At 38.9% G+C, this 16,122-nt stretch overlaps 1 protein-coding gene across 1 annotated transcript in view; it reads left to right on the top strand.

The window, feature by feature from the left end:
• Nucleotides 1-16,122, top strand: part of LOC124279808 (ribosomal protein S6 kinase alpha-1-like) — a 61,847-nt gene that overhangs the window by 25,465 nt on the left and 20,260 nt on the right. The window contains exons 4-11 of the mRNA XM_046715688.1: nt 3,423-3,504; nt 4,770-4,850; nt 5,697-5,776; nt 6,607-6,713; nt 8,335-8,515; nt 10,264-10,334; nt 10,563-10,651; nt 11,717-11,884. Of these exons, the coding sequence (XP_046571644.1) occupies nt 3,423-3,504; nt 4,770-4,850; nt 5,697-5,776; nt 6,607-6,713; nt 8,335-8,515; nt 10,264-10,334; nt 10,563-10,651; nt 11,717-11,884 (859 nt within the window). The remainder of the gene's footprint in view (nt 1-3,422; nt 3,505-4,769; nt 4,851-5,696; nt 5,777-6,606; nt 6,714-8,334; nt 8,516-10,263; nt 10,335-10,562; nt 10,652-11,716; nt 11,885-16,122) is intronic.

The following is a 16,122-nucleotide window of genomic DNA, read 5'->3' as shown; positions in this document are numbered from 1 at the left end:
TCTAAATAACATGAATCTTTGACTGCTTAATTCAGGTAGAATATTAAGAGAAATACGAGGTTTTGGTGGTCAGAACCTGGCCAAATTATTGGATAAATAACTAATACAAGTAATTTCCGATCTAGGATGTTGGAAGCATCTTTTTGTCTGAGACAAAAGACTAATTGTCAACAAGGCCCAGGATAATGGCAGCGGAGCCATTGATTCATGTCGCATGTTGTTATGATATTGATCCATTTCCGTTTTGGACGTGAGATATACAATCTTGTGGAATCTATCCCGCGGTTGGAGATGACAGTTACATGTTGAGCGTGGCGGAGTTCTTGATGCAGGAAGCCAAGGAAGGAGATATAACTGTATATATTCACTAGCAGATATTAACTGTATACACCAACAGTGGTATTAAAACTATATATATACCTGTGACAGATATATAGTGCATAGGTAAACAGAAACATGACCACAAGCCTGAACATAAAATTAGCCTTTTCTTTACTCCAGCTTTGTAATGGGAAAATAAAGAGTAACTGGTGCTTTTCCTAGCCATTCAGTTTTCTTCTGTTTCAAGATTGAATGGTGTTTATGTACACAGTCAGTAATTCCATTACCTTCCCACAGGGCAAGGTGTGTTTTTATTTCAAGGGAAACCATTTGAATTCAGTGATGGTTCATGATAAATTGTTTTTATTGATTTTGTCAAGATGTATTAGTGCACTTGGGGCAATAATATTCTCAACTATACATAAAGACTTGCTCCATAACACAGCACCACATAACCCCATACTAAAGAGATGGTTGGTAAACTTGTTCCTGATCTGTTGTAATCTGTAAAAGATCTAATTAAACGCATGTATATATCCCCTATGTAACTCACAGCTTCCTGCATTGTTTGTCATAAATCTTTCATTTTCACCACAGCAGCTGTCTACAAATGTGCCCTGAAAACAAAATTATAAGTGCTAGCCTTACTATTCCCCAATTTTTAATGTTAGTTTCCCCAAAATAATGGAGGTGATATACAGCTTCAGTATCATCTTCCTAAACAATGTTATGCTTAAGTTAACAATTAATGCTCTGAAATATTCAGATGAGATCAGTGGAGTGGATGTTGGATTGACCAGTGAATAAACTGGGAGTTCTCACATGGTGGAGAAGGACATGCGTCATCCATGATGACATAGGTTTCAGATGTCATGATTATTTTATAACTTCAACAAATACAGTCATTATTGTAAGAATATATCTTAAAATAACTAATCGAAGAGACATTTTTGCATCGTGCATGGTGCTGTCAATTTTGACACTTCCTCTACAAAAGTCATGAAATCCAATCTAAACCTAAAAACATAGTTGTTATGTAGCCATTAAGAAAACAAATGAAATGAGAAATTATTGTTCAAGGAAGTTCATTTATGGATAAAAAAAAGAAGGAAGCAGTTGGATAACACACATTATTAAGAATAAGCCTTGAGAGATAAGATGCAGTTTGGGTATCATTAATGTGATTGAATTATCTGCATCCTGGGTTTGAGTATCCCTTTATTGAAGTTAGAATGCAATGACCCAGGCTTAATTGTCATGACACATTTAACAATTATTTCGTAGTTGAAAAACAGGCTCAGTGAAAATATTGATGATTTTTTCAACAAACTGTTTTAGGAAGTGGCTGATGGAAAAAGTACTTTTATATTTGACAAACACATGAGAAATGAACTTTTTAAATGTAAAGTAGGATTAACCAACGCATGGGAAGAGAACTTTCTGAATGTACAGTAGGATTCACATGGGAACTCAGGACAAGCTTTTCCTTACACTTAACATGAATATATGTGGGGTGTAAGTGTGACCTATTGCTTGGATATGTTGTCAGAAGAATAGTATTCCAAACTTCCACAGAATTGAAGTATACATAGCTTCATTTTGTTGACACTTGTGAAGATCTGGGTTAGAATTGGTCTTCAGCAACCCATGCTTGTTGTACAAAGCGACTAACAGGATCGGGTGGCCAGGCTTGCTTACTTGGTTGATGCATGTCATCGTATACCAGTTGCATAAATTGACACTCATACTGTTGATCAGTGGATTGTCTGGTCCAGACTCGATTATTTACAGACCGTCACCATTTAGTTGGAATATTGCTGAGTGCGTTTGACAACAAACATGTTGTCATGTTAGGAGACAGCATGAAATGTCTTGGCACTGTATCTATGTTGATTAGTACGTAACAATTATTGAGAACATATCTAGTGATTTAAGATAAGTGTGAACACAGTAAGCAGAAATGTGTGTTGCTTGTCTGATCAGTTCTAAAGAAAATGTAGTCATGGTATTTTTGTTTGCTGTTATCATCTTGTTCAATGTTCGTCTATATATTCAGCTATGAAATACACAATGCCTTTTTAGAAAGTGGTCAAATGTAACAATAGTAACATATGTTATACTCCTACATGCATCAATTCATTCATATTTAAGGCATTAAATTTTGGGCTCAAGTATTACAGTGTTTATGAATGGTGTTTCAAAGTAACAGGACATTGGGTCCTGTAAGTTTCAGATGACTGTCTGACCCATTGAAAATTCACAGGACCCATAGAATAAAATTAAACACACATTTCAGATTTAACATTTCTTATAATTGGCATTGAAATTATTAACAAACATAATATTTATAAACAGCAAACAAGTGTTACATGTCACATATAACAACTTCAGTCAAAGTCATTGTGAAATATACAGTCAGACACTGGGGCCGGCATGTTGTAGACTTCTATCGGACCGTTGGCAAATGTGCCAGATTTGTCAGAGGGTCAGACACTATTCGTGAACACTGCAAGTATGAGGTACTTTGTTTCCAGGGAATTGGTTATTTTGTCTGAAATAAGGTATTTTTTTTGTTTATTTATTTTATTATTTTTTTTCAAATGCGACTCCAGATATTCAGGAAAATATTACTGTGAGTAATCAGGAAAAAAAATGGCAATAATGTATTGGTCATGCATAATTGTGTCCTCACTTCCTGCTTAAACAACTTCACCAATTGACAGCTTGATACAGTGTTTGCGAGTAGTGAATGAATGAATGAATGAATGAATGAGTAGTCCAGTGAACCGATAAGCAGACGTGTTGTGACTGTCGAAAGTGTTTTGTTCTCTTTATTTTAGTACCATCAATATGAGTGATGGCTTCTGTACCTCAGTACTGAATGGAATGTTAAAAAAATCTTACACTGTTACATTTGTGACATTTGTTATTTTGTGGCCACTTTGATTTCAAACTTCATGCTTGGTCTGTTAGTTTAATCTATCAGAACAGAGAAGCATGATTTTGAGCATTGTTACAGACATGATCAAGATGAGTGTGTGCTTCACATTAATAGGCACACTATAAGTCTCAGGCTTCAGGTATAACATTGTTTTCGCCAGGTTTTCCTTGTGAGGAAGATAACAGGAGATGATGCTGGGACTCTGTATGCTATGAAGGTCCTGAAGAAAGCCACACTTAAAGGTACGTACAGACATCATGGGAGTCCACCTAGTGGCGATCTGTCAGATGATTTTCTACCTGGAGATGTCAGGGAATGGTCTTCCACCAGATGATTTGTCAGGGGATGGTTTACCACAGGATGATCTGTTAGGGGATGTTCTACTTGGAGATGACTTGTTGGATGATGGGTTATTATGAGATGATCTATCAAGAGATGATCTACCAGGAGATGGTCTACCTGGTAACTACAAGTGAAATGATCCGTCACAAGATTATCTATTAGGGAATGGTCCAGTCTAAGTAAACTCAGGCTCAGTATTATTCGTTACACTGCTATATTGAGTCTAACAAACCCTAGTAGAAGGTCGTGTCAGCTAACCTTTTGAATTGACCAATCAGAATACAGCTTAACAAATTGTGAAAGTTAGCATTCGCACATACCGTTTGAACCTTTACTTTGAAAACTTGAACGATTCCGAATGCTGTTTTCTGCACGATCGCTTCTCAATTGATACACATGGAGGATACCATTATTCACAACAATGAGTAAACAGTCGCTGAAAATTGTGTTTTTGTCCATATTCCAGGATGTCATCTTGCAGAAATATAAGTTAATAGTAACCACATCATCAGAAACCCCTAAGCATATATACTGCAGGTCAGATATCTCTGTTTCATGCAGATTTTTTTAAATATTGTTTTTGTTAGACTCAGTATAGCAGTGTAACGAATAATCCTGAGCCTAAGTTTACTTAGGCTACCGCTAGATGATCTATCAAGGGATGGTCTACTAAGGGATGGTCTGCCTGGAGATGATGTATCAGGAGATTATCTGTAACGAGGACGTGGTGACATACAGGGGCATGGTCTATTTGTGCACATGATCTACCAAAGGGTGGTTGATAAATGTTGTTCCTTCCTTTGCACCCCTCCCTCGTAACAAATAGTGAACTGTCCAGATTTAATGATAGTTTGTTAAATAACTTTTTTATTTTTAGGACATAAATTCTGAAAAAAAATCACAGAGTTGGTCAGATGTTTTGATTATGATCAGTATTTCATTGAGTATTACATGTTTAGTAGTTTTCGAGTATAACAGCCTATAATGATTTTTGATAATAATATCATCTTGAAACCTTTCAGAATACATTATTGAACATCCCTTTACATGTTATATTTTATGATTTTGACAAAGGTTACATCTGTTGGTTTTGTGTGATTCCTCCTCATATATATTAGCTTTTAATAAGTATTGTTATCACTTATATGCTGATGTTTTTTTTCAGTCCGAGATCGACAAAGGACAAAAATGGAACGAGACATCTTGGCAGATGTAAATCATCCTTTCATTGTTCACTTACACTATGGTACGTGATGTTAAGAATAGCACTTTTTAGGTCAAAATAACATTGTATGTACACCTCTGTGGTGAACATGTAATTAATAAACTTAATAATGTCATGTTTTTCAGGTTTTATGGGTTTTTTTGCACACACGTTTTGAGGGGAATGAGTATACAATTTAGGAAAAATGTCTTACCTAAATGAATTTTACACATGTATTCTGTAAAGTTGTTCACCTCAATCCTAAAGTTCTGTCAGAGCTGTTGAGTTACATAATGTATGTGCATTAACTAATTCACAGCAACCGCTATATATACTGAAGGAAACAAATAAGGGAACACATGAAAGTTAAAGTGTTCCTTTATTTTGTTTCCAGATTTCTTCACAAGCTTTGTATTGCACTGTGGTGAAAATCTGAGAATAAATAATGCAACACTGCGATGAAGTGGTGTTCCCTTATTTATTTCCCGCAGTATATATACTGGCTACTGTGATATTGCTGGAATATGCATAAGCTTTCCATTGATATTTCCTCCAACCTCAAACTGATACCACTAGATTACTGTTCACATTAAAACTAGTCTTTCAGTCAATACCTTCATCTATTTAGAAAGTAATTTAAATAGTGTGTTGATATTGTATTGCTTCTAGTTCACAGAGGGGAAAGGGTAGCAGTGTTGTCTCGGGCAAATTTACTGTGCAGCGTTGCATCCCTCTGGCATGCCTAAATAATGGGTTTGATTCCATCTTTGCCAAGCATCACACTGGTGTTTGGTGAACCTCCAAGATCATGGTGACGAACTATGATGATAATGGAATACTGTTCAGAGTGGTTTTAAGCCAAACTCACTCACTCACTCTATTTTACAGCATTTCAAACAGAAGGCAAACTCTACTTGATTTTGGAGTTTCTTCGTGGAGGGGACCTATTCACACGTCTCTCTAAGGAGGTAGGTAGCATGGCCTCGAACATAAGTAAATGAACCAGATGATCACGCCAATCTCGTGTAAGAAGTAAAAGGGGTCATGTGGTCATTCTTTCTCAGTATACTAATCAACGATTGATAGGGCTACATGCATATTTTATCCTGTGATAAAACTAATGGTGAACATGTTTTTGAATCATAATCAATGTAAGATACTATTTGTATGATAATTAGTCTGAGTAAGCCCCAAACTACAAACCAAAAAATTCTTATCAAAAGTTGATTTGTATGTCCTAACCATCAGGCCCATAAGTCATCTGATATAGGGGTAGTGGTATTGTAACCAAGTGTTGGGTCATTGCTGTGATTACACACGTTGATTCTCCACATGGGTTCACAGGGCTCGAAAATTAAAAAATCTGAACTTTCCGCTCATCTTTCTAAAATTGTACTTTCCCTATAGATCACGCATTACAATGAATATAAATTTACGTTATTTTATTTCAAAATGTTTGCTTGGAATAAAACTACAATAAACATTACCTACTTTGTTGTCTGAACAAAGTCTTTGACAAAATTGAATTCGTTCACCATTTAAGATAGCTGAACATCAAGGAAAAAAAGAAAAATGTTACTTTTGGGCCAGAAAATGTACTCTTCCTCTAGGACGAGCAAATTTTGTTTTTCACTTGCCCGAAACAAATTTTACTCGTCAATACGAGCGGACGAGTGGAATTTCTATCCCTGGTTCAGTAGGAAACCCATCTCTTGTTGTGTATTGGGTGAGGGCAACGATACTTGATATTAAAGTTGTAAAACTGTGTTTGAATATTCTCCTTTGTTACTATTTTCAGGTCATGTTTACAGAGGAAGATGTGAAATTCTACTTAGCAGAGCTTGCTCTAGCCTTGGACCACCTCCATGGAGTTGGAATAATATACAGGGACCTCAAACCAGAAAAGTAAGGAGCTTTATAACACTAGTAGTCTCTCTCAAGCAACAGAATGAAATAAGATCTGTTCGAGTAGTCACATGCTACTTTTGGGGTGTTGTTTTTAGTTTATTTCTCTGAAAAGAGAAATGAAAATCTCCAAACTTTGAATGAGGAAATGTGAATTATTATCGTATGAATTTTTTTTATCCAGACCGCAAGACATCCAACAGGACTAGAAGTTTTTCAATCTACTGATCCTTAAGACTACTGACAATACATATGTTGACAGTGCAGTTGCTACCGAATACTGGGCAGAATTGAGGCCTCGGAGTCTATATATAAATCTGCCAACAGCCAGGGTTTCTTGTTATGAGCGACTGCTTGAATTGATTGGTTGATTGTGAGCCTTTGTACCTACTAGATTGTATTGTCATGGCTGATTATATGCAGACAGTGTTATTTGACTGGAATATTATTTTATACGTGGCATTAAACAACAAACAAACCAACAAAACATTGTCAGGATAGCATGACAGATAACAGGGCTCCAGATAATTTTTCAACATCAGGAGTATGTACTCCTTATTTTTTCAATATATGAGTACTGGAAAACAATAAGAGTACATTTAGAGTACTGAATGGAATTTAATGGTGTATCATTAAACGTGTGCTTCATTTCATATATGCATGACAGCATTGCTACTCTGGTGTAAGCCGTCAATAAACAATTAACAATACTTTTTCAGATAAATATGTCTGTAAATGATTCTAAGACCGCATTAACAATTGGTGTGGTGCATTTGCTACGCTTAAATTATTTCCTACCGTGATAGATATGGACTCGCGTGTATATTTTTTATCTACACGCGAGTCGAAGAGCATCTTACAATTTATTAACAGATGATGAGACTTTGGCGAGGGATGATGGAGAATCATATTTTCTGATGCAGTCACATTAGCCTGGGGACGCGATGCAATCACGCCGATATCGCCCTTTCTGGAGCCCTGAGATAAGATGACATAAACACAGATAACAGGGCTCCAGATAATTTTTCAACATCAGGAGTATGTACTCCTTTATTTTTCAATATATGAGTACTGGAAAACAATAAGAGTACATTTAGAGTACTGAATGGAATTTAATGGTGTATCATTAAACGTGTGCTTCATTTCATATATGCATGACAGCATTGCTACTCTGGTGTAAGCCGTCAATAAACAATTAACAATACTTTTTCAGATAAATATGTCTGTAAATGATTCTAAGACCGTACACAATTGGTGTGGTGCGTATTTGCTACGTTTTCTAAATTATTTCCTACCGTGTATATATCGTGTAGATATTTTTATCCGTCACCTATATATATATATATATATATAATTTATATGTATTATTCTACCATATATTCCATAATGTAACATCGCCGATACAGGCTTCGTTCCCCCTTTCTGGAGTTTTATAATCCCATGGAAAATTTGGTTTGCAGCAGAAGAGACTGTATGTTCATGTCTTTTTGTGCCCAGTGATATCTACAAAGAAGACTGATTACACTAACATATTCAAGCCATATCCATATTGCTGTAAAAAGTACTGTTTTCACTTTCACTTAGTATGCTTTTGATAACAGATGTTACTCTATACTTACAGCATACTATTGGACAGTGAAGGCCATATAAAACTAACAGACTTTGGCCTTAGCAAAGAATCAATTTTTGATGAGAAGAAGACCTACTCTTTCTGCGGGACAGTGGAGTACATGGCACCAGAGGTGGTCAACCGGAAGGGCCACGGCACTGCGGCTGACTGGTGGTCGTATGGAGTCCTCATGGTAGGTAAACGGTGTCTGTCTTTTAAAAGGGCAGATTGAAAAGATCCCTGGTAACTTAATGGAACAGGTGTTGCTCACAGTATCAAACATGTGTTTGTCCCAATCAGACATGCTTCTATTGTAGACCACCATTGTGTAGCTGGAATGTTGCTGACAGTATCAAACATGTGTTTGTCCCAATCAGACATGCTTCTATTGTAGACCACCGTTGTGTAGCTGGAATGTTGCTCACAGTATCAAACATGTGTTTGTCCCAATCAGACATGCTTCTATTGTAGACCACCGTTATGTAGCTGGAATGTTGCTGACAGTATCAAACATGTGTTTGTCCCAATCAGACATGCTTCTATTGTAGACCACCGTTGTGTAGCTGGAATGTTGCTCACAGTATCAAACATGTGTTTGTCCCAATCTGACATGCTTCTATTGTAGACCACCGTTGTGTAGCTGGAATGTTGCTCACAGTGTCAAACATGTGTTTGTCCCAATCAGACATGCTTCTATTGTAGACCACCGTTGTGTAGCTGGAATGTTGCTGACAGTATCAAACATGTGTTTGTCCCAATCAGACATGCTTCTATTGTAGACCACCATTGTGTAGCTGGAATGTTGCTCACAGTGTCAAACATGTGTTTGTCCCAATCAGACATGCTTCTATTGTAGACCACCGTTGTGTAGCTGGAATGTTGCTGACAGTATCAAACATGTGTTTGTCCCAATCAGACATGCTTCTATTGTAGACCACCGTTGTGTAGCTGGAATGTTGCTGACAGTATCAAACATGTGTTTGTCCCAATCAGACATGCTTCTATTGTAGACCACCGTTGTGTAGCTGGAATGTTGCTGACAGTATCAAACATGTGTTTGTCCCAATCAGACATGCTTCTATTGTAGACCACCGTTATGTAGCTGGAATGTTGCTCACAGTATCAAACATGTGTTTGTCCCAATCAGACATGCTTCTATTGTAGACCACCGTTGTGTAGCTGGAATGTTGCTCACAGTGTCAAACATGTGTTTGTCCCAATCAGACATGCTTCTATTGTAGACCACCGTTATGTAGCTGGAATGTTGCTCACAGTATCAAACATGTGTTTGTCCCAATCAGACATGCTTCTATTGTAGACCACCGTTATGTAGCTGGAATGTTGCTCACAGTATCAAACATGTGTTTGTCCCAATCAGACATGCTTCTATTGTAGACCACCGTTATGTAGCTGGAATGTTGCTCACAGTGTCAAACATGTGTTTGTCCCAATCAGACATGCTTCTATTGTAGACCACCGTTGTGTAGCTGGAATGTTGCTCACAGTATCAAACATGTGTTTGTCCCAATCAGACATGCTTCTATTGTAGACCACCGTTGTGTAGCTGGAATGTTGCTCACAGTGTCAAACATGTGTTTGTCCCAATCAGACATGCTTCTATTGTAGACCACCGTTGTGTAGCTGGAATGTTGCTGACAGTATCAAACATGTGTTTGTCCCAATCAGACATGCTTCTATTGTAGACCACCGTTGTGTAGCTGGAATGTTGCTGATTGCATTGTTAGACAACAAACAAAACAAAAAGTGATAATGAGTTTGTTGCATCAAAGACATGTTCACATAAATATAATGTGTCCTGGATATATTTTGCATTCTTACATTTGTAGTGCTCTTTAAATGGCTTCAACATGGTCACTCATTCACAATTGCTCACAACAAATGTCTTTATTAATAAACACACCATATGCTTAATCTTTCCAGTTTGAAATGCTGACAGGGGCTTTGCCTTTCCAAGGTGCAAACAGAAAAGAAACGATGACACAAATTCTCAAGTAAGAGACTTTTTATAAAAGTAATCTCTTTCCCCAAAGCAAGGAGATCTAGAATTGTGTTCCGTAACCTATGCATGTCATTAAAAGTCTACTAGATTGTATCCGCTGGTCAGGCTGCATATTGTCATGTCATTCAGCAAGTTTGTTTGGTTTTGATTTTATCATTTACACGTATATCTGTGTTTGACACACTATGTGTGAGTTAACCTTGCCTGTTGTTAATTTCAGGGCAAAACTTGGCATGCCACAGTTTCTTAGTCCAGAAGCTCAGAGTTTATTACGGGCATTGTTTAAAAGAAATCCTGTCAACAGACTGGGTAAGAATTCTTCAAAATATACAGTCAGGCTGCTGTATTAATCCGAACACTACCGTTTTTCATCAAAAGCGTTCTGATAGTGAAATGTACAGACTACTGAAACAAACCATTATTAATTTTACACCCCTACAGTATAGTTACTTCCCTTTGACATACCGAGACCAGAACATAAGAACGTATACATGTTTTGATAGTGCCAGTTGCGTTTGCACAAGTGAGACCTATTATTTGATTAAAATCACAAATTAACGACATATTCAACTCAGAAGTGTCACCTCACTTATCATTTACCATTGAAGTTTACCAATGAAGATCAATGCTAATCAATGATGCTCACGAGGTAAGGGGATTATCGAAACCTTTTTTATATACCATAGGATTAATGAAGCAAATCAACTGTAATTAGCTAATCCGTTACCGCTAATTAACACCCGGATCCGGAGAGTGAAGCACCGGATTAATGAATCAACAGTTAATGAGTTTACGTAGTAAACAAGATTGGTTACAACTAGCTACCGTTCGGATATCGCGGGAATTTGGGTCCGGACTAACGCGGCCTGACTGTATTTGCTTCATTTTACGTTTCCTCAAGGTTACTTATCTGTAACTGTTAGTGGACTGTCTTTCTTACATGTTGCTGGCTGCATCATTAAACAACAGTCACTCTGTAAATAGTTGTAAGGTATTGTCATTGGCCTTCATGCAAAACATTTTGTAAGTCAAGTCAGTTTACTTGAGAATCAGTGACGTATTGCTGGAACAGTTCTTGAACCATTAATCAGTGACATATTAAGTACAGTTAGGGGATCAAACATGTCTGGGATTGTAACCCTGTGGCAGCCATAAACATGATTGTGATGATACATATGTTTTGGTATGTTTAAGAAGACAGTAAGCTTAATTCTGAAACAGACAATATTCAATCAACATCAGGTATTTTGTTTTCATGGGACTATTTTCCCTTGCTCTACATGAAAGTGTATGTAAGTATAGACATCCTGTCAATGTACTTTTCTTTTTAAGAGAGAAATAAGATTGAATGTATGGTTCAAATTTCCTTTGCAGGGTCATTGCCAAATGGGATAGAAGATATCAAGAAACATCCATTTTTCAGCACTATTGACTGGGAAAACCTTTACAAACGTGCAGTCATGCCCCCATTTAAACCTGCTGTGGTGCAAACCGACGAAGTCTTCTACTTCGACCAAGAATTCACAAACAGAACACCAAAAGGTAAGGGCATATTTGTGATATGTGAGCCAAATAAACACCTAAATAATAAAATGTAAAGAGTTATTTCTGATCTGCCAGAAACTGCCAACTGATGAAGTGTTAAAAGTTATGTCAAGCCCAACTGTCTTACTACGTTGCCAGTTAATGTCCATTCCCCACCCTGCAGCAGACCGCCTCCGTGGTGTAGTTGTTAGAGCGTCCTCCTGGAGAGCGGAAGGTCGCGGGTTCGATCCCCGACCGCGTCATACCAAAAGACGTTAAAATATGGTACTTGTTGGTCCCAGCCTGGCGCTCGGCATTAATAGGTACAACAAGGACTGGTCGGCTCGGAGTCAGTATAATGTGTCTGAGTGGGGTATTCATGCTTCACTGCGGCATGGTATCTCAGTGGGCTAGCACTATAAAACCAGCTTAAGTCTGGGCTAGTACAAGCAGCCGCACATACACATACACACGCATGCACGTCATCATATGAGCGAAATATTCTCAAGCACAACGTTAAACCCAATTTCACCTCACCTCACCTCACCCTGCAGCAAACCTGCTGTGGGGATTCTGTGTCAGCAGAGGCCTTCAGTGCCTCATTATGTAATGTAATCAGGGTGCCTATTCTCGAAAGTGTCCCAGCTAAGACAGATCCTAACTAGTTAGGACAGGAGTTAGGACATCCTACCGTTAGGATAAGACCCATTCTTGAAACGATCTTATCTCTGTCCTAACTTCAGCTACCGATCCTAGTTTGGATAGCGAGTTCTTCAGTAGGTGAGATAGAAAAACATTCATTAAGTTGGGGATTCCCCTAAATATTACCCATGATTCATTCCATAAAAAAACCCACATACAGTGAATAAAGGGCAACTACAGTCTCATTTACAGGATAAATGGTAAGACTAGAAAGCGAAGTAAAAAAGCTTGAAAGCGGTGGAATTCAGCTTTTGGTGAACTTAGTAGATCTAGAAGAAATTATAATTGATTATAGTTATAATTAAAATACACATCTTGTATCCAGAAAAATAGAGTGAATTAGTACTTGAATAGATTTAAAATATTTAATGAGATTTTTTAATATCGATTTGTTCGAATTACCATACTTCCAGAAAAAAGTATTGTTATGTTAATATATTCGATATTTTCATCACACTATAGTAGTTTTGCAGTTTTTGAAAATTCATTTATTTGACAAGGAGATAACATTGTTACTTCAGAGTTTGAAAGTCTGCCAAAAAAAGCAATAAGATATGTGCACAAAATATTTTCAATTTTTCCTTATCCTGACTCATGCTCTTTTTGCTTGTCTTCTTCTTCTTGCGAACATAGTGGAACACTTGTATCTCCCTAATTGAAGCTCCCTTCAATTTAAAATCACTAATTAGTATTCACCACGAGTTACCTCCTTTCCACAAGCGCGTGAACGAGGGCGCCACCTCTACCCATGTGCCTCCTCACTCTTCCTTCTTCTTCCAGTGAGCTGGACGGAGAGCCTGTGTCTCCGACACACTATATCCTTTGATTATATTTAGTTAGTTACCTCGTGATAGACATCTATAGAGGTTTAGCTAGTATCCTTCAACGATTATATATTGATATTTAGTCGCTTTTTCTACAGTTTATTCACACGGACGCGGTTTGTTTCAGTGGATTACGCTGATGAAAAATTCTGTACTCATTGCAGATTACGCTTTTTTATGCTGCTGCTGATCCACCTTTAATATGATGTACGGCGCCATGTTTATTATATTCATTATTGCAGTTGCGCGGTACTAATTTATCCAATTCTACCTCTTTATTAATATTTACTTTGGCGCTTGGCACGCCATTGAGCAGATAGGTCGTGATGCAGAGTCTAGTATGACTGATACACGGAACCCTCGCCAGTCTACTGCTGTTGGTCGACTCTCCTCCCCGTGTGGTGTTCCGCTAGAGTGGTGGAGAGAGGTGGGACGAGTCCGCCATCTCCAAGAAGCATTCTGCTTCCCCAGACATCCCATCGCCGCAGCAGAAGACTAGAGGGTTTTTCTACTACATCTCAACAAACGTGACCGCTCCCATCGGTTTGGGTCTGTATGATGATCAGCCGGTCATCATACCGATGTACATCAAAGATTGACCGATGTCGGGCACAGATCAGCATGCAGCCTGATGTACCAACGCGAGATATGGCGATCGCCCTGAGGGTCCCATCATTACCAACACTCAACGCAGACGCCGCGACACCCAGGGCAGCGCCGACCTCTGAGGGAAAATCAACGAAGTCTACTAGGACTTTCTCAAACCGAGATTGTTCCAGCCGATGACCTGGACCTCTACGATGATCAGCTGATCATCATCCCCGACGCATCGCCACAAGAAACGCACCGGGGACAGCTACAACGACATCAGCAGAGATCACCATGCAGCCTGATGCCTCTACACTGATGTCGGACGATTTTTCCGTGGACCCTCCATTAACACCGCAGATAAAGCACCGACGAACTCGCCGCAGACCATCCCAGAAGACATGATGCGACAAATTATGAACATCATGGAGGACCAATATCTGGCGGTAGCAGGGTCCGAGTTTTCAGCGAAGGCTCCAACGTGAGACAGCACCCCAGAGGCACCCCCGCCAACGAGCAGCCAGGACGATGTCACCTTCGCTAAGGAAGTCACGGACCACCTTGGACGGGAAGGACCTAGATGTACAGCTTTTCGCTGGCGCCTTCGCCGGCGAAAGGACCTAGATGTACAGCCTTCGCGGCGAAAGAACCTAGATGTACAGCCTTCGCGAAGGACTTGCTAAGGCAGGATAGATCATCACCTTATGCGGTTTCATCCCTAGATGTGGACTCGACCATCAGACATCACGCGGAAGCCTTCGCTGAAGGTCATATCGCTGCCTCCGGACCGACGAGAGGAAGCTTCGCGAAGGCATGCGCCGGCGACACCTGAATCCAGATCATCATCATCTAGAAGGACATCGAGGGACTATACAAGAGCTTCGCGAAACTATCAACGCTCCCTCACAAGTCTCCGAGAAGATCAACCCATAGACAAGTTGATCATCGATATCAAGTATAAGAACTACAATCGATATTGGTTCTGTTGAATCCATGACGCAGACGTGATGTTCGCTGGCCTAAATAGATCTAGAACGATCAATTAGACACTTATCACCAGACTTCGTAGAACACGACTTCTGAATATGATAAGATGATCCATGCGGCCATACTTTAGGCAAGCCGCCACATCCCACATCCTGTTAAACACAGAGGCTGTTCACTTAAACAAGCGCATCATATATATATTTATATATATATATATATATATATACTAATCGGGCTTTGATTTCGACACCTTCGCTGATGGTCGCTGAAGGCTAAGTGGCTCCAAGTCTACTTCACCCAGAAGATCTAGAAGGGATACTTCGAGAACTTCGCTGTCTCCGGCGCTTCACCGAGGAAGTCTCCTCCAAGGTTTCCATATACCAGCCACTCGTCATATATAGCTACTGCCAGTCCGTTTCAAGACGCCGCGATAAGTTGATTATCAACTGTATGCCAGATGCCGCCTATAAAGCCACGCCGAAGATAATTGCTCAGGCTATTTACAACACAGAACGCCGCTGTATTATTAGTCAACGACATTTCATAGATCTTCACAGAAATCAACTATTCCGTGATAAATTGCTAATATACAATCCCGATCGATTTTATACGATTATCTACATGCGACACATTACGCATATCTGCAGACAATTCAATATCGAAATTGAACAGCAGCCTTGTTACAGCGAAGTATAACTCTTTAATCGAATTCAAAGTTTCTGAGAAGAAATATGTACAACAAGTTCAACGTTAATTCTACAATTATGACGATACATTCATGTATACAGTCTACAAGCTCACAACTTGCAAGTTGTTTATACCCTTATATATAAGGAAGTCGGAATTATATTCAAAACTGAAATTACTTTCAACGACAACCAGGAAAATAACCTACCCAGCATAAAATTACAGAGCTAGATATTTCATACGGAGGTTTTCAAGGGTTACCATTAACCCTCGAAACACGTGGTCACTCGGATAACTTCGAAGCTACGGTGAAGACCGACGTTTATGCTAATATCAACGACGACAAGAATTTATTCAAGGTGGGTTTTTCCGCTACACCGGTGACATCACAGCTGGTATTATACAGAATCAAAATGCCTTGTTCTGATTGGACCTTGGCGAGGGACAACGACCTACACAGAGGTCGCA

This window comes from Haliotis rubra, unplaced genomic scaffold, assembly GCF_003918875.1.
Source record: "Haliotis rubra isolate DU_JTF1 unplaced genomic scaffold, ASM391887v1 Scf257, whole genome shotgun sequence".
Taxonomy (NCBI): domain Eukaryota; kingdom Metazoa; phylum Mollusca; class Gastropoda; order Lepetellida; family Haliotidae; genus Haliotis; species Haliotis rubra.
The sequence above is the reverse complement of the archived record's forward strand: the minus strand, read 5'-3'. Positions and strand labels throughout refer to the sequence as shown.